The following is a 19,325-nucleotide window of genomic DNA, read 5'->3' on the forward strand; positions in this document are numbered from 1 at the left end:
TAGGCACAATAGGATTGCTACAGTCTCACCCGAGATGACAGAAGGCGCTAGGATAGGGACAAAAGGTCTGCTATAGTCTCAACTGAGAGGACAAAGAGGCGCTAGGATAGGTAGTGAAAGTCTGTTAAGGTCGAAGTCAAACCCATGTCAAGCTGAAGGGAGTTTCTTAAGCATATTTGATGGTGCAGGTATGATAAAACAAATATTGTACCGTAGGTCTCGTATACGAAAAGAACCCCTAATGATTTGTTTTCATGGGCAAAGTACTTATCACCAAGTATTGGTGCAACGTGCATACATTCATTGATATTACTAGCAGATATTGCCCGTGCGTGTAGATGACCAATTTATTTTGTGAAGCAGATGCACAAAAATAGCATAAGTTGACATCACAAAAATGTTGAGTTGAACTACAAATGGGATCACAGCTCCAGAAAAGGGTTGCAAACCATTAATAACTAAGAGGTTAAGTGCACAGTCAAACATGTGACACAGAGGAGGCTGTGCGTGAGTGTGTCTCGCGGTGGTGGCACATCACACAGACCTCGTAGCGCTCGGGTCTTCCAGGACCGGGGATGGGGGGTCTCCACGTGACCCTGACCTCGGAGGCAGATATTCCGGACGCCTTGACGTCCGAGGGGGCCTCCCTGGGCTCTGGACAACACAACACAGCACGGCTTCAGACCGGTGGCAGTGGAGGTACGCGCGGTGTGCGGCTAATCTCATTAAGTAGTAAAATAGTAGAGAGCAAGAGGTACAAGTGGATTTTACCAATTCTGAGCTGGGGGATGTTAGCATGTAGCTGCGGGACGTTAGCATGTAGCATGTAGCATAGCTGTAGCATCACAGCGATCCGACGCCATAAAGGCATTCTATCAAATCAAACCAATTGTTTATTAAGTTATAGGCTACACTGAACATAGGTAATTATATAAAAGGGTTAAAAAAATGATTACATTAAAAAATAAAAATCGACACTTTATTTTTCATGTTTTTGGAGTGGAATGAGCGGCAATGAGCAGCCATGCTGCCAGCCTGGTCCCTGTAGCGTTGCCACAAAGTGCAGGAGTGCGGATGTTAGGGCCAAACCCTGATTATAAAATGGATGGTTTGCAATGCTTAATCAGATTTTTTGGATTCGCCCAGAAACCAACTCCAGCTGTGCTGGGGCAGGGCAGGATTGTTAACATGCATTTTCTCTCCGCAGCAGTTAAATACATTGCACCTGTGACTGCATGACAATTCATTTGTAGTACTTATGTACCCCCTACATGCTAGCCTGTGTTGCTTGGCAACTATTTTGCCTTCTTGAGCAATCGAATTGCTTGGCGGAACAAAAGATGATTTGTTTCCAATCAATTATCGCTGTTTCTTTTCCTTCAATCTTACCAGGTAGTCTGAAGTAACCAATTTTAGCAACCGTTTTAAAATGAGGAAATCGTGATTAAAAGGGTGATAAGTTAACGGTTCCTAAAACATCGCCCCCTAGCTGTCCTTAAAAGGTGACATATTATACCACCAGGCGGGAGCGTGATTAGCCGTTCGTTACAAGCCGATTTGAAAATCCGCCTCACAAGTGGGCGCGGCCGCCTAGATGTGTTCTGGATAGATCAGCCCACCAGCGTACCCAGTGGACTGTAGCAAACGTTACTCATCTATCCGTCATACATCCAGGTGACCACGCCCACTTGGGACGTCAGAAGAGGCCGATTTTCCAAACTGCTGCTAACGGCTAATCACACTCACACCTGGTGGTATAATATGTCACCCTTAAAGGAGAGGACCAAGCGCCCTCTCCGGGGTGGTGTCGCTGAACTCACCGCCCTCGGCCGAGTACACGGTGACCACGGCGCTGAAGGGCCCGTCCCCCTTGTTGTTGTAGACGCCGACCTTGACCTCGAAGGGCGTGAGCGGCGGGAAGGTCTCGTCGCGGTACTTGTACGTGGTGGAGTCGGCCGAGGTCACCATCTTCTCCTTCCAGCCGCGTGTGCCGTTGGCGCGGAACGCCACGATGTAGCCGAAGCCCTCGCCGTTCTGGAACTCCTCTGACACCGGCTGGAGGGGGGGAGACGGGGGAGGAGGAGACAAAGGAGGAGAAGGAGGCGGACAGGAGGCGAGGGAGGAGGAGACAAAGGAGGAGGAGATGGAGACAGAGGAGGAGACAGAGGAGAGGGAGGAGACAGAGACAAAACAAGGACGTTTAAAACTGCCTTACTTCCACTGAAAGCCACTATCTACGGGGCTATTTTCTTTACCATAAATAGTGTACGTCATATGTCTTCCTGCATGGCATGTACCATGTCAGATCAAACCATCGGTCACCCCTTCCTCTCATCTGCTAACGTAGCCGTGTCTCCAGTGTCGTATTAGAGAGTGAGCAAGCCAAGTGAGTCAATAAGTCAGGTAATATTTCAGAAAAGTGTTACCAAACCTAAAAGGAAAATGTTCTTAATGAAGATACAATAATGTCTTCAATGTTTGTATTTAATCGAGAGAGCCGCAGAGAGACACCTCCGTTCCCCTGGAAGGCTTCCAGAGCAACGGGGGGAAATGGGTTCTGTTTAAAATGACTTGTAAATGCCACACGTTTTTTTCCAACGGCAGGCATGAGCGCTTCCGTTAATTGGGATCAGTGACCACAAACAAGACTTAAAATTGGGATCACCGTGGGGACGGACCCCGGCGTGTGAATGAGCCCGGACAGATGGACGAGGTGCCGCCACACTGCCACCATGTAATGGGGTTGTCACACCGCGAGACAATGGCCCGCCATTTTGGAATGTTAAAATACCACATTATAATACGAGCGGGGGAAACAACACGAAACAAAGGAGTAATTGTGGTGCTACGTTCTGCCCTGGAGGCGGGGCTTGTCATTTATTTAATCCTTCTTTCCTGGTGACGGTCGCTGTCCGCCAAAGTTAATCACGACACGGTGGATCCTCCGCTAATGGAAACAAATCTGATCTGGCGCCCGGTCGCACGCCACAGCCTGTTTCGCGGGGACGGGTTTTAAGGGGACACGTTTGACTTGGCTGGAGAGGGGTTGCGGAGTGGGGGGCGTGTGGTTGGCTGGCAGGGACGCCGGCAGGAGGATGTAGGTGTTGCTAGGGAGCGGCGACACCGGGATTGGGGTCCCCCCGCACCTGCTGTACTCTTAATCAAATCAAATGCAATTTATTAAGGAGATGGGCTCCAATTAAACGATGGGCTGCAGGAATTACATCTTCCACTAAATGTGATCAATCACAACCACCTGCCGCTACTAATTTTGGCAGCGAGTGGGCGCCGCTGCTGCAGTGTATCGGTTCCCGTGTGTGTTCTGTCTGTTCAAAAGTAGAACCGTCCTCCGCCCCCCCCCCGCCCCCCCGAAGACATCCCCAGAACGGGGGAAGGCTCAGCCCCGTCGGATGGTCTGTGGAGGGGATCCTCACGTTTCGTTCAACAATGACCAATCACCGTGACGGCTCGGTTTATGAGAGCGATCGGCGGAATGAATTAGGGCCCATCAGGCGCATTACCCGAGCTGGCCGGGCTTTCACACAAAACACGGCGTCCACGAAAACGATCATTAGTTTATCAATTAATCACTGCTCACCGCCAGGAAACACCGGAGGAAACAGATTACAGGAGCCCCCTGCCATGGAGAAGAGCTCTCCATCACGGGTACCACACACCCACACACACACACACACACACACACACACACACACACACACACACACACACACACACACACACACACACACACACACACACACACACACACACAGTGTGACACGGTGTAACGCAATACAAAAGTGTGACGCAAAACTGTTGATTTGTGTCAACTAAGCTTCAGCGTTGCATTCAGAAAGCACTTTAACACTTAGTTTCATCTCTGGGTGTAGATAGCAATGTTCTGGTTGAATGGAACCTTTTGTACTAATAAGAATCCACCTCAGACACAAAGCTTCTCTGCAATCTGTGTCCGGTTGAAAAAAGCGTGGTTGCGCTGCAATTTTGCTTTGTAGCTCCTCCAACTTTAAGTGGCTATGCTTTCTTTGTTCTTAGCCTTGCTTCTTAGTCGCTCTGGCTTTAAGTGTGTTTGTGCTCAACTCAATGACTCAATGTAAATGTAAACCACTACGGATACAAGCAAGGTCATCAGGGATGGAAGCCAGGGATTCAGGAGGAACAACGCGTTGTTCAGCAGCTCTGGGCCCCTATGCTGCCCCAGGCTATACGTTTCCATGTGTTTGCCCAACACCTAACCTCTCTGACTCCAGCTGGTCTCTGAGAAGAGGTGGCAGCGCCGTCGGCATTTGAGTCAGTCCGAGGCGCGTGGGTGAATGTGAAGGATGTAACGAGAAAAGGTGATGTGGCCGCACGCGCCCGCTATACCCGCTGTGACATTAAGCGACTCGGTTTGACAATAAACTGGGGATCAGTTAAACAAGGGAGACGATCGAAAGACAAAAAGTTGCTGCATAATTAAAGTCCCAGAGTCTGCAGAATCCGCCCTGTATTACCATAGGCATCATTAGCATGCTCATATTAGCAAACCATTTAAGACCACTGAGGAGAGAGAGAGAGAGACAGAGAGAGAGAGAGAGAGAGAGAGAGAGAGAGAGAGAGAGAGAGAGAGAGAGAGAGAGAGAGAGAGAGAGAGAGAGAGAGAGAGAGAGAGAGGGCCGAGTCAGAGTGAGTGAGAGAAATACCTATAATTGCGAGAGAGAGACACACACACACACACACACACAAAAAGTGAGTGAGAGAGAGAGACAGAGAGAGAGAGCAAGGGGGAGGGAATTGAGGGTGAGTGACAGACATATAGAGATAGTATAACTAGGGGGTAATTATACTGAATGGGGGAGAGAGAATCGAAGAGATGGTGAGGAAAAAGAGCAAGAGAGTGTGAGAGAGAGCGAGAATGAGAGCGGGAAGAGCGAGAGAGGCAATTGTTCTGGGAGGCAGAGAGGGAGAGACATACCATAATGTGATACCATAATGGTCCTGGACTGTAGTGTGTGGGCCTGGCGGCCGTAGTGAGTGCGACCAGGGGGGCATCACTAATGTCTGTCTCTACTGCCGCCCCCATCCCCCCCCGCGTCTCCCTCCCTAACGAGATGGTTGAACCATGTGGGGGAGCCTATTTAGTCATTCATGCCGCCTAATAACCCAGCTACCCCTTCACGGCCGCAGGGGGACTCTGACGACCGCCCCTACGGATGACTGGACAGGCGGAGAGAATGCCTCGCCTGCTGCCCAAGACCCGGGCCGCCGGGAGAAGGAGGAACATTCCCGCTCCGTCTCCTTCAATATTCATGTCCATTGATCGCCGGCGACAGAGCGCTGATTTATCTCCACGGGCGCCTCAGCTGGAGCGCGAAGAAGCGCGGTCGGAGATGAAATGGGAAGTGGGGGGGGGGGGAATGCGACGCGGGCCAAACTGGATGAACCCGGGCGGGCCGCACGCCAGAGTCCGGTCGTGTCACGCGTGTCCAGCTGCGAAAACCGTCCAACTGGCTGATGGGGTAATCACGGAGGGGGTGGAAGCGATGGGGCCTCATTGGCTGAGCTCGTGTCATGGAAGACGCTGCTCTCTGCAGGATGACTTTGTCGTGATGTTGTTTATTGTAGATGTTTAGAAAAGAGGATTTGAACAAAAAGTGGGCGACATGAGTGTTCAGAGGTCTTCTGTACAATGTGGCGCACTTTAGCAGACATTAATTTAAAGTTGGCAGCAGGTCGACTCTATTTGTTAATATAAAATAGAAATCCTTGGAACTTCCCTTCAGATTAATGTGTGGGCGCATTCAGTTCTCCCGTTCAACATTGGTACCATCTTCTTTTAGGTAAGCCGGCAAATATTTTATATCGCAATAATCATGTGTCATCTGGTCCATCTGGCTTATCGGCACCTTTTTAATACCACTCACAACACAGTTAAATACAGATTTCACGGCCCGGAGACAAATGGGTAAATGACAACCTGGAATGGTTTTATAAGTATACACGTTTGTGTGTATCATAATTTGTTTGTTGCTCCGACCGGTTTTTGTCAAGAGTACTGACCAGCAAAGTAAAGAAAGAGCAAAGTAGTAGAGAGGTCAACACAGCTAGTGCATGCAGTGGGAGGAACATAAGTGTTTATTTCACATTAAATACAGAAAAGTTTTACATTTACTGGTTTAAGATTTCTTATGAATCCTCTTCGGACAGTCGCAATATATATATGCAATGTCTGATGTAAGACTGATATTATATATTATAGATGCGCTTTAAAACGTTGAATACCGCCCTGTCTTTTTATTCATGTATTTTTGATTACATAGATTGGGAAACGTGAGCTGTGAACACATTCTAACGGTTTACACTGCAGTGTAAGCTCATGATTCTACACAAGATAATAGTGTGTTTTTCAGAGTAGCATCAGCCATCAATAATATGAAAAAAACAAAAACGTTGATTGTTCGGTTAGGATCCCAGTGGCATCTGCATCCTCATATTACACATGGTCCTGGTTGACAATTCTATTCATGGAGAAATTATCAAGGATTTTAATAGGAATGTGTTTTGGGCATCAGCGACGCTCTGTAAAATGCTAATCTACACCCATCAAAGCGGTGGTGCATAAACCAAGGGCTGCCTAATCCCTAGCAGAGTTGGAGGCAGTCCTGGGCGCCACACAGGTGGGGGTGGTGGTGGTGGTGGTGGCGATGTTGGAGGACGTCCTCTAAAGCTGTGTCAGCATGTTCCCAGTGGTTATGAACAGATCGGCATCTACTTCTCGAAGACGCTGAAGTGAAACACATTCGCGAGCCAATGAACCGGCCACCTGTTGCCTGAGCTGTAGGCTCTGAACGAGGGGTACATTGGACTACTTTTATGTTCTACCAAGAGGGACTTCATTTCTGGCAAATCGCGTCTCAGTTGCCAAGAGTGCAGCCATGCAGAAGTGCCTTGTGTATCTACAGGCGTGCACGCCCTACATATGGGCCCGTCCTTGCCCTTATGTCTTTAACCATCCCGTAGCTGTGAATACACCAGCGTCCATGCTAACATCCATGCAAACATAAAGGCTAATATCAGCTCAGGCTCACCCACTCCCTTCACCATTTGATAGAGAGGAACCATGACTGTGATACTGGCACACACACGCACGCACGCACGCACGCACGCACGCACGCACGCACGCACGCACGCACGCACACGCACACACACACAGTTTCAAAACAAACAAACACACAACCAACAACCAACAGGACATGATTTGGGAATTGAAGACACGTCTCTGGAGCAGTCAGTCAACAACAATACCCACTAGCCACAGACCTTCCAGAACAATTAGCTCCCAATAAGAAACATTTGTAAACTATTGTGCTATTTTTATTTTTTACCAATAACCAAAGTGTAATTTCAATTACTCCTCTCAATGACCCCTCCCTCAACCCATAAAGTGCCGATACGCGCCACACACACACACACACACACACACACACACACACACACACACACACACACACACACACACACACACACACACACACACACACACACACACACACACACACACACGTATCAACGCCCCCAAATCCACAGAGGAAGTAACTCGGTTAAAAAGGAAGCAGCCCTACTTAGCACTATGCTCGCCGTAGCATGAAACAGCTGGCCTCTCCTCTGGGCTTGACCTCCCCCCACCCCCCAGCTGCCCCCCCAGACTGAGAGAGTCAAGGCAAATCATAAGAGAACACACACACACACACACACCCACACAAAACTACCGCCATGCCCTCTTCCCTTTGACCGACTGGAAAGTTCCAGCTCTCTCTCTCTCTCTCTCTCTCTCTCTCTCTCTCTCTCTCTCTCTCTCTCTCTCTCTCTCTCTCTCTCTCTCTCTCTCTCTCTCTCTCTCTCTCTCTCTCTCTCTCTCTCTCTCTCTCTCTCTCTCTCTTTCTCTCTCACAGTCTCTCCCGACCATGACGTCCAATGCTTTGTGTGTGTTTCCCACTTGTGGGAGTTGAGACCCTCATACCTTGACGCCATCCACCGCGCAGCGTGCCCACACAGCCGCTGACAGGCTGTGATCACGCACCGCCACGTGCCCGTTGTCTGTGCGTGGGCACCGTGGCGCCGGTCCTCAAAAAGGCAACAGACAGACGGACGGGATGGGACCGACGGGCCTGTTCTACCGGGGAGATTGAAGTGGGTCAACAGCTGCGTCCGTGGAGCTAAATTCCCGCTCAAAACACCAACCACTGGAAATGACAGCACAGCGACGGCGACGCTGCCGGTGTCTCGTGTCATGTGAGCACGTTAGCTGTATTAGCATCGAGAAGACGCAAGACTCACGATAAAAAAAACAAAAACACAAAACACATCCGGTCGCCGGATGTGTTTTGTGTTTTTGTTTTTTTTATCGTGAGTCTTGCGTCCAATGTACCCCTCCTGTGTGTGTGTGCGTTTTTTTTACCCGATTTTTTTTTTTCCGCCGATCGCTCTACATAGAGCCTAAAGTGACTTGGTCGACCTGTCGTCGAACCCGTCGACCTGCGTGTATGTGACCATTTCTCAGACAATAAGTTGCATTTTCGACGATGGCAGTATGTTTTAATAAATGTTCCTGGCAAATGCAAGAAAGAAAACTTGTTCAGTTCGACAGCCTTTGTTTTCACTAGGCAAGAACAACAACAAACCAGCTGGATTCTGACAGCCTGAATATCTCGCTTCTGGTGCCTTTCTAATTTAAATCCATGGCATGGCATGCATTGCATTGCAGTTCCAGGATTGGATTCTACAGCAGGTAAGGTTTAAAGATTCTCTCTCTCTCTCTCTCTCTCTCTCCCTCTCTCGCTCTCTCGCTCTCTAACTCTCTCTCTAACTCTCTCTCACGCTCACAATCTCAACCGAGTTCTGATTTAATAGACCGGTTAAGGTCTAATTGAGGGTCTTTCAGGTTTAGGATATGCCTTGGCCTAGGCTCGGTTAAGATCAGGGTGTGTTTGAGGTAACATTTAGGTCTAGGTTTGGTTCAGGGTAGGTTAGGTTTAAGTTGGTTTTGGGTTAAGGTTAGGTTTAGGCTGGTTAGTTAGTGGTTAGTTAGTGTCAATAGGACACTACGAGACAATTGATTAATCAACACTTAATAAAACACAAATTATACCAGGCAAGACATGCATTACCGGGTAAACGTGCTGCATATGCAGCAAACGTGTTGAAACAGTGTTAATATGTCCAGACACAAATAGTACAACTGAGGAGCCACTGGTTTAAATAGCGCCAGCTTCTTCCGGCCGGTTGGGGCTCGTTTTCCGTGACCTTTCATATCAAGAATCACATTTTAATAATTGATAGCCGAGTGTTCCTGAGGGCGTTGAGCAGGGTGCTGCCGGTGAGAGATAGGACCGAGGCTCTTGGCTCTCAAACCACATCGACCGCCCAGCAGGGCGAGGGGAATATCGTCTGTTAGTCGCAATGTGTAACATTTTCTCTAGCTCCTCGCTTTATATAACGTAGACGTGTCTGAAGTCAATGCTGATCGATGGTGATCTCAAAATTGTTTAATAAAAACACATCCTATTAATGATATCAGCAGCAACAAAAAATCTCTCCATTTGATTCTCAGATTCGTACTACCCAGCCAAGCTACTCTCGTTCACGTAACACAACTAACTAGTGAGAGTGGACAGAACGCAATAATCAGTTTTTCTTATTCTCATCCAACACATAATAATAAAAATAATAATAATAATAATAATAATAATAATAATAATAATAATAATACTATATCTCAAATTTGTTTGAGTTAGTGAGTGGGAGAGCGAGCAAGTGTGTGTTCGCTTGTGTGAATGTTTGTTCCCGAAAAGTTGGTTACACTGTAGTTGACACTGTGTGTGTGTGTGTGTGTGTGTGTGTGTGTGTGTGTGTGTGTGTGTGTGTGTGTGTGTGTGTGTGTGTGTGTGTGTGTGACTGTCCGTGTATATTTTTGTGTGAGAGTGTGTGTTTGTGAGAGAGAGCGGATGTCTGTGTGTTGTCAGCATGTGTGTGAGAGTGTATGTCTGCGTGGGTGTGTGAGAGAATGTCAGGAAATGAACCGCCACGGTGGTTAAAGAAGAGCTTTTTAAATGCAGTCAATTTAAACTTTATTGGTCGCATTAGAGCACTGAACTGGACATGGGGATTATTGGAGCATGTGACAATCCCTCTCCTGTCTCAAAATCACTCTTTTAAAACGCCACTTCTATCTTGTTAAATTGTGCTAAGGGTAATTTGATGGATATGAATGTTTAATGGCAGAGGCCCATCCAGATAAGAGAAGGATTATCATTCTGCACATAAAACAGAAGAATTTCACCAGAAATGATTCGAACTTGGTATTATATAACATTACATATAGCGGTTATATTAGAGCTGCTGTTGGCGAGATGTGAGAGTTTCAAAGAGACGGACAGAGAGATGAACAGAGCAACATTCCCTACCTCTCAAACATTAAAGTGTTGCATTTCACGCGTCTGTGTTTGGACAATGATAACACTGTGTTTGGGTGCATGTGATTGACAGGCCGGGCGGATATTCCAAATCATTCAGGGCCTCTCTGCTGTCTGTCTGTCACAATGTGCCGGGGGCGGTCCAAAATCTAAATTGGCTCATAGGGAGGTCAACTTGATACAAATATTCTCACGGAGCACTTCACTCACTGATGGCTGAGGGATGGCAATGGCACTTCTAACAAATGACACTCAAATAATAGCACTTACGTTTTACCTACAGGACCGTTAACAATACTATATTTTACTTTCTATGTAATTTTAATATAATTTACTCATGTTATATATAATTTCCTTATATGAATATCTAGAATGTCTGACACCATATATTCTAAAATAACTGAGATATAAAATAGTGAGCCACTCATTCAAAAGTAGTTAACAATTCCATAATAAAAACCAAGCAATCATTCCATAGTGTTTATATAGCCAGCCTACGTTCCTCTGTCTTCTTTACAGTTCTTTATCCATCTTCATTCTTATCACCCTCACCCATACTCATAGTTGTACTTTGGGCACACTTCCGTTTACATCTGTTCACATTGTCTAAAGTATAACCTATATGAAACTATAGGGTGCAGAACACGCATACACACACGCACACACACACATTGGTCTCTCTTACTTGTCTAACAAATCCGTCCAAATAAATACAAACAAAAACAGTTTAACACACATGCACAGGACACGTAGATTAGCTTAACATTACAGCGCGTGCTTCTCCATTCTATTATTAGCATACAGTCCTTTTCAAATCTGTTGAACATGTTTACGTGTTGGTTTGTGTTAAGGGCTGGGGGTACACTGGTGGTTCGCAGGTGATCACTGTAGCTGGACGCACACGTCCACACAAGCTTGCACGCATGCACACACACACAAACACACACACATGCTTGCTCAAAGACAATCGTTTTTGTGGTTATGTCACCACATGCGATCAAATAACATTAAATCATATAATAAAATGTACATCGAATAACATTTTGAATCATATATTGCCTGCACTACTACAAATCATATCCTGTAAGATCAATACAAATACCTTCAACGTTTATTCCTTAAGGGTTTATTTCAAGATTTTTTTTTTGAAGTGTATTCCTTTAGAAGTTTAATTCTAAAGTCGATTCCCTTAGAAGGTTCATTTCAACCTTCAATTATTTTGAAGGTTTCTTCCCATGTTTATATCTTTAGGTTTATTCCACTTATTTACTTTCCTTTGGAACGTAAATTTATTTTGACCATTTATTCCTTGAATGTAAATATAAAACGATTATTCTTTAGAATGTTAATTGCATACATTTTTTTTATTCCATAAGACTGTTATTCCAATATAATGTTTATTCCTCTAGATCAGCCTTTCTCAAACTTTTTTCAGCCAGGGCACCTTTCAAAAGTGCATAAAATCTCAAGGCACCCCAGTGTAAAATATGATTAAAAACGACACTGCATAGCCTAAACGTAAATGCAAATGTCCTGTTTATTTAGACAGGACAGTAATGAACAGAGCATAATACAACTGTAAATATTAATAATAATAACAACTTCATAGCAACTTTATAGCACCTTTAAAAACACAGGTTTACAAAGTGCTTCACAAAACAATAAATCAGAGACACAAATGCCATAAAACCATAAGAGGTGGACCGCCCAAGCTATACAGCAACACAGGCAATACAAGAACCCAACAAATTGAGACCAGGAGAACTCAAATGAAGTGCAGAGATAGCAGGAATGTTTTTCCATTATAGTGCTTGTTTTCGTTGTATGTTCTCTTTTTAGCATTATCTACCTTTGCGACCTTGGTGCAGACTCAGAGCTGGTGGACGAAGGCTCGCATGAAGTAGTAGGCTGAGGCTCCATTTCACAGTCAATCATGTCTGGTTCTTGTGGGGCTTTTCTTTTTAAAAAACGATCCATGATGCTTGTTCCTTCCTTGCTCTTTGTGAAATGTATTTTCGCGGTTAAATTATAAAACAATGTGCTGTGTGCTGCGCTGTCACACTGACACCGGTGGGGACGTCACGTTACGTGAGACAGATTTTTATGGTTAATTTTATATATTTGTTTGACTAAAATGACTTTACAATTTTATTAATCCATTCATATGTAAGAAAGAATGTATTTATGTATTCAATATATTCATATATATGTCATATATGAAATGTCCGATTTTTTTTTTAATTATTATTATTTTTTTAATTAAATGTCAGAATACGTAATTTTTTGGCGGCACCCCTGACACAGTCACGGGGCACCCCAGGGTGCCGCGGCACCCACTTTGAGAAAGGCTGCTCTAGATTGCCTATTCCTTTAGAATGTTTATTCCTTTAGAATGTTAATTGTGTAAGATTGTTATTCCTTCGGATGTACATTCCTTCAGAAAGTTCATTCTTTTAGCACATTTATACCTTTAGATTCTTTACTCACGTTTCGCCTTTTTTCCTATATCATTTTTTTACTGGGGAAGGTTTCACATAACAGAAGCAAGCTGGCTCACTTTGTGTTAAAGCCAGTTGTGTTGCCGTGGAGTCATGTCTGAGACATAGTACATTGTAGTACACACCCTAATGCCTTCCCCCTGCTTTGTCTTTTTTGTCTACCTCAATGCCTTTATAGCTGGTACGACAGTGATTCTGCCATCCCTCTGTGCCCTTTTCGTTAACTTAACAAAAAACATCTGCTTTACCGTGTGTAAAAAAACAGTGTTTTTTTCCCATGTCTCCAAGAAAGAAAAAAAACAGTGCAGCTAGTGTAAAACTGTATAATGCAAGACACAAACCTTCAAGGTTCAACGCTAATCTCACTTAAAAGGTTTGACATTCATGCATAAAATATGTAAAATATAATTGATTTATTATTATATATATGATTATTTTTGACAGTTATTCATTCTGATTTACCCAAAGGAAGATACAGGGAATTCAGATCCATCAATGAGCAGGTAGGGATAAGGGCATCTTGCTCGAGGGTGCCTTCAGGCAGACCTCTGGGATCGAACCCTGAACCTTTTCGACTGAGACCCTGACCTACTTGTCTATAACCACTAGACATTCCAGCCCAACTCGTATTCCATCCATCAACACCCCATTTGTCTGGAGGCTGATGGTTGCACACAGACCAGACTCAAACCAACGGCCAACTGCCTTCATCTGACCACTTCGTAGCATCTCGTTGCATTGAAACAAACTGCGAAGATTGAACACGGATTCGCTGGTTGTGTGCTACAACCAATCAGAGGCTTTCAACCTCAGACCCCAACGCTCTCATATTTTGCGTGTTGAATCGGAGCAGACACCGTCGGCGCGGTTCCAAAAGCTTCCAACACAGCGGAACACACTGAAAAGATTTGTTCCAGAACGGGTCAAAGTCTCCCCAAACGGTTGGGCCAGTGTGTAGCAGCCTTAAGCCCTCTTTATTTGGCTCTAAAGCGGACGCAGATAGAAAACAAACGCCCTTGATTTAGCCGGGATATTCAGAAACTTTATGGATTTCATTAATGGCCGCCCTCGTGCGTCTCCCCCATAAAACGAAGCTGTCAAACGACAGAAAGTTGCCATCAGTTGGGGAACGATCCCAAAGCCACAGTAGAAGGGATTTGGGCCACTTGTACAGCAGCGTTATGTCTCCTCTGTGGACGCTAACACAGCAGCATTGTGGGGCCACATCTGTTGGTCCCTTCACCCTGGACTACTGAGAAATATCAAACCTATCTATCTATATAGTCTCTAGACTGTTCCAAAATTAAATCGACCCATCTATCTATATCATCTCTAGACTGTTCCAACATTAAACCGATCTATCTATCTATATCATCTCTAGACTAATCAACATTAAACCAACCTAGCTATATCATCTCTAGACTGTTGAACATTAAACCAACCTATCTTTATCATCTCTAGACTGTTGAACATTAAACCAACCTATCTATATCCTCTCTATCTTAATGTGGCATTAAACCAACCTGTCTATCATATCTCTATTTTAGTGTTAAACATTAAACCAACCTATCTATATTATAAATGTCTTACTGTTCGAATAAACCAGTAACATCCTTAGACAGTCAAACCACACCCTTTCCATACTGCCTTTTAAACGTCGTGCCAATCTATGTATAGCATCCTGAGACACTCTGAGACCCATTACACATTTCTATCTATGTCATAGACCTATAACATCCTCCCTGGCCTACCGTTTGAACATTAAGCCAACCAAGCATCCCATCCTTCCCCCCCTACCTTTCAAAACATCAAACCACCGCTTCAGCCTCCGTCTCCGAGCCTGCCTCGCACTCCCGGCTCCTCCTCCTCCTCCTCCCGCCACCTCCACTCCGCCCGCGTTTGAAACTTCATCCCGACCATCTGCGTTTTAATTAGGTGCTGCTTTGATGATGGCGAGGATAGGATGACATCACCGCAAGACCCCCCCCTCTCCACTCCCCTCCTCACATCATCTAAGAGGCGGCGGTGGGGGGTGGGGGGGGGGGGGGGGACGGACGGACGGACCCACAACGTCTCCCGCGTGAGGCAGGCCTGGCGTACCGGCAAGCGACGCCCCGTCGTCCGCAGACCTTAAAGTCGTCAGAGCGTTGCCTTCACGCTCGCAGAGCCGTCAGGACGAGGGCCGTCCATCAGCCGGGGGTTCATCACCTGAACCGCCTCTGGCAGGATTTTTTCCCGGGTCGCCGGGTGGAAAGAAATAATTTGAAAGCAAAAAAAAAAGAATCGAATGAATGGCACGTAGGCACCTCGACGTGACCATTAAGTCGCATTCGCCTGCAGGATTTATGAGCGGTGGGGCAACAGGTACAGTCCCCCTGGGGGGGGGGGAAGACTGCAGTGAGGAGGACGTTTTAGCCAGAGCTCTGGGGAGCAGGGTGGCCCTGATATTCCCGCTCTCACTGCAATGAGGGAGGTTAGGCCTCCTTTAGGTTTAGAGGAAAGAGTCCTGCGTCTTTAGATCCACACATGGAGCACCTAGAGATACACACACAGGCAAGGTGTGTGTATATTGTAATAATGTTCACACTGAAAGGTAAACATTAGCCGGAGCCTGGGACCTTGGTTTGCATCAATAATTAATGCAGAAGCACAGCCTTAAAGAAAGAAAAGAATGCTTGAATTGCTCAGATTGCTGGGTTGTGAGATAAGATGAGGGGGAGGGGGGGGGAGCTTGTTTTGCTTGGGAGTTTCATCCAAAGGTTAAGAAAAGAAAGAAAGAAAGAAAGAAAGAAAGTTTAGACAAGAATTCATGGTATTATTCCAGAGCCATTCAGGCATTGAGGTTATCGTACAATGTTATTTAAAACCTGACTTGAATGCCGTAGTAGCCCACCTGACACCACGGCCGAGAGCTGTTGCTCGCGGACTGTGGCTCCTCTGTCCTGCGACTTTAAATTCATACAGGACACTTAACTATCTGTATCTGTCATAGTCCACAGAGTGCTTCCCACTGACCGAGTGGGCCCACGGGCCACAATGCAGACAGCTGTCTGTTGCCATGGCTGACGGGTGAATGAGATATTAAGGACTGAGGCAAGGCCGGAGACTACTTTGTATTTGAGTCATTTTTCAGAAGCTTTTATCCAAAGCGACGTACAGCCTCTACAGTATCATGCCCCCGGTCTGGGAGACCACAAGGCTTCCAATAACAGCCGTTTCTAATAGCGGGTTTCTTTAAGATATGTTTTATCCTGAACGACTTCAGCATCGGCCATTCAAACCGCACCAAAGAATACGGAAAACGTAACGAGTTAAGTCATAGTAACCGCATTTATCGATGAAAGTGTTCTCTCGACGTCATCATCACATGACACGGACGCACAGGATCGCAGGACGTCCCGTCTGATACGTAAACACACTGGACCCCCTCAGCTGCCATGATATCCCGTCATAAGACAAGCCCCCTCACACCAAGGGAGGTCAAACTAGGATTTGTGCGGATTGGATCGCTGTTCCTGCTCCCAGCCAAGCGAGCGTCCGCTGGGGTGCGTGATTAGGGGGGGCTGTTTAGGCAGCACGCCGCAGTACGTCGTTCGCCTCGCGGCGTACGCAGCGCTCAGCCTGCGTCGGTCCCGGCTCCTGCTTCGCTTCATTCTGGCTGACGAGGAAAGGATTCATTACACGCAGGATCCTCTCATCGTTAATACTCAGTTAAGTCAGTCAGTCAGACAAGCCAGGACTCTATTTCTCCGATACAAGCCTCCTAACAAAATGTGAAAGATTACCATGAATAAATTCAGCCTCCTAAATTCAGCGTCCACCCCCCCCCCCATCTCCTAGGTGAACTGATGAACCAGGACCACAGAGATATTTAGGCTGACTGTCTGATGGTCCAAATGTGTTAAATCCCTCCTGGCACAGGGAGAAGAGCACAGGGCCGTGACCTCTTTGGAATATCTGCAATATGCTAATATCCTTACAGATTGGAACACATGCATAATGCCTATATTAAATCCAAAACGAACACACCGAGCTCCACCACTTCCTACCCCTCGCCCGCCCCCTCGCCTCCCACCCTCTCTCTCTGTATCTCTCTCTCTCTCTCTCTCTCTCTCTCTCTCTCTCTCTCTCTCTCTCTCTCTCTCTCTCTCTCTCTCTCTCTCTCTCTCTCTCTCTCTCTCTCTCTCTCTCTCTCTCTCTCTCTCTCTCTCTCTCTCTCTCTCTCTCTCTCTCTCTCTCTCTCTCTCTCTTTCTCCCCGGTCCTACACAGACACCAATAATAGCTTGTGAACACCAGATCCAATAAGACAGCAGTGTACAGCAATTAGCGCGATATTAAATGTTTGCTCTGTCATCGGATGATGCATCGCAACGAACAAAAAGTACAGAGATTTATCGAGCTTCAGTCAGCAGAGTTGATTAAAAGGAAATCTAATATATTTCCACTGCCATAAAATAGGAAACTTACTTACTTTGCGGCTGAGTAATATATGAAGTGATTTTTCATTTTTTTTTTCTGATCAATGTAAAAGTTCAGCATAACACATGGTCGGGAACGATTCACGCAAGAACGGCAGAAGCTTGGAGCCATGATGGTGAAGAGTGTGTTGACGCCTGGTAATTTCAAAGCATGTCAACCACAGCTTGAGTGCTGCCCACTGTGTTAATTCTAGCATTGGTACGTTCTAAGAGGTAGAAAAAGCACTTTCCATGATACACAAATAGCCTATTAAGGACATGTTTATGCATTTTAAACTAGAAGTTCAACACGTGATGATTAAAAAAACCTCCCATTAATAAAAGGTTGCTTTGAACAACAAATAACTTCCCTTGGCAGAGTTCTGAGTGTCTTCAGGATAAGTGTTATACTGAGTGTCTTCACACCCTGGATCCACTGAAAAAACACGGTGTGACAGGTGCTCCGAGGGGCATGTTGGCACATTCATCAACACTCGCTCGTAAATTAGTGAAAGTGGTGGGTTGAGTATCTTAAGAGTAAGTATCTTCACAATAATTGAATATCTTTACAGCATACCGAGACGGGGGGAAGTCAGTCAGAGCAGGGGGTGCTGAGAGAAAGTCGACGCAATGACGTCATATTAAATGCAGAGCCACAATCATAGTTGTGTACATTTGAACGGCCAACCACATCTCACACCAGCTGTAGAACCGTTTCGCAAGACAACAGACGGGGACACTGATGCCGCTGTGAAGCAGTTCCAACGCACAACGCACTCGCAAGTTTGTCTCTCATCAGAAGGCAATTTATTGTGGACTGAACCACAGCCACGTATACGGGTAATAGAGCAAGGCACTTGAACTCTATCACACGGACACACTGGCAGTATGCGGTGAGGGCCCCAAGTGCAAATGAGAAGCAGAACACTTTGGAAACCTCTCAGCACGAGATTTATCCCCATCGGCAAAAGAAACAAAACACTACAGCCCACAAGGCTTCCACTGTGGGTTTTTTCTTTTTTGGCTCTAGGGCAATTATTAAACAAACCAGACGTACTATTTCGAGAAGTACCTAAACCACCGTTACGCCTCGCGTTTGAGCCGGGATACGTACTGAGGTGACGCATCAGAGACCCAGAGAACACATTGTTCCAAAAGGAAATTAGATCATTTTAAAGCAAAGATCAGCCTTATTTTATAGACTGTTTATCTCCAAAAATATTAATGCATTTATCATAACTGCAGCACCCTCAATCTTTAGAGTAAAAGAGTATCATTATATATATCGTAGTAGTATCTTCACAGTAACTTAGTATCTCTGCCGACACCAAGACTTTATAGTGACAGAGTAACTTTACAGTAACTTAGACTTCATAGTAACTGATCAGTTACTGATTACACTGTTCAGAGTAAATGAGTAACTTAACAATCACATCGTGGGCCCTATTTTAACGGTCTGAAAGTGAGAAGCGCAAAACAGAAGTAGCTTTATGGGTGGGGCTCTGCCGCTGTTGCTATTATACCGGCGGATAAATGACCCTTGTTTTTTATATTCAGTTTATCGCCAAATAATAGGCCCTAATTCCCACATGGAACAGCGTTTTTGATTCTACAACTTCCGAAATACTGAGTCGTCATGTAAATTGCGGCAAAGAAAACTTGTGGCCGGAACTGTGGGTCTATTTAATGATATGCCGTCAATACATGAACACACATAGTTTCTTATCATAATTGTAAACATTATCGTTTTAGACGTGTGTTCCTAAGATTCATGTGTCCCCCCGTTAATGTTCATTGCAATGGACTGTATTATGCGTCACGTGTTTAGTTTGCGTTTGTTTAAACAGATGGATGCACACACGTGCACCTGCATTCATTCATTCTTTTTAACACTCACTAG

General features: G+C 45.6%; 1 protein-coding gene across 1 annotated transcript in view; it reads right to left on the reverse strand.

The window, feature by feature from the left end:
- The window catches only part of cntn5 (contactin 5), an 89,765-nt gene that overhangs the window by 4,162 nt on the left and 66,278 nt on the right, over window positions 1-19,325 (reverse strand). Inside the window, exons 17-18 of the mRNA XM_056610358.1 lie at window positions 1,821-2,055; window positions 545-654 (exon numbers count right to left, since the gene is read on the reverse strand). Coding sequence (XP_056466333.1) covers window positions 545-654; window positions 1,821-2,055 — 345 coding nt within the window. The remainder of the gene's footprint in view (window positions 1-544; window positions 655-1,820; window positions 2,056-19,325) is intronic.

Source organism: Gadus chalcogrammus, chromosome 16, assembly GCF_026213295.1.
Source record: "Gadus chalcogrammus isolate NIFS_2021 chromosome 16, NIFS_Gcha_1.0, whole genome shotgun sequence".
Taxonomy (NCBI): domain Eukaryota; kingdom Metazoa; phylum Chordata; class Actinopteri; order Gadiformes; family Gadidae; genus Gadus; species Gadus chalcogrammus.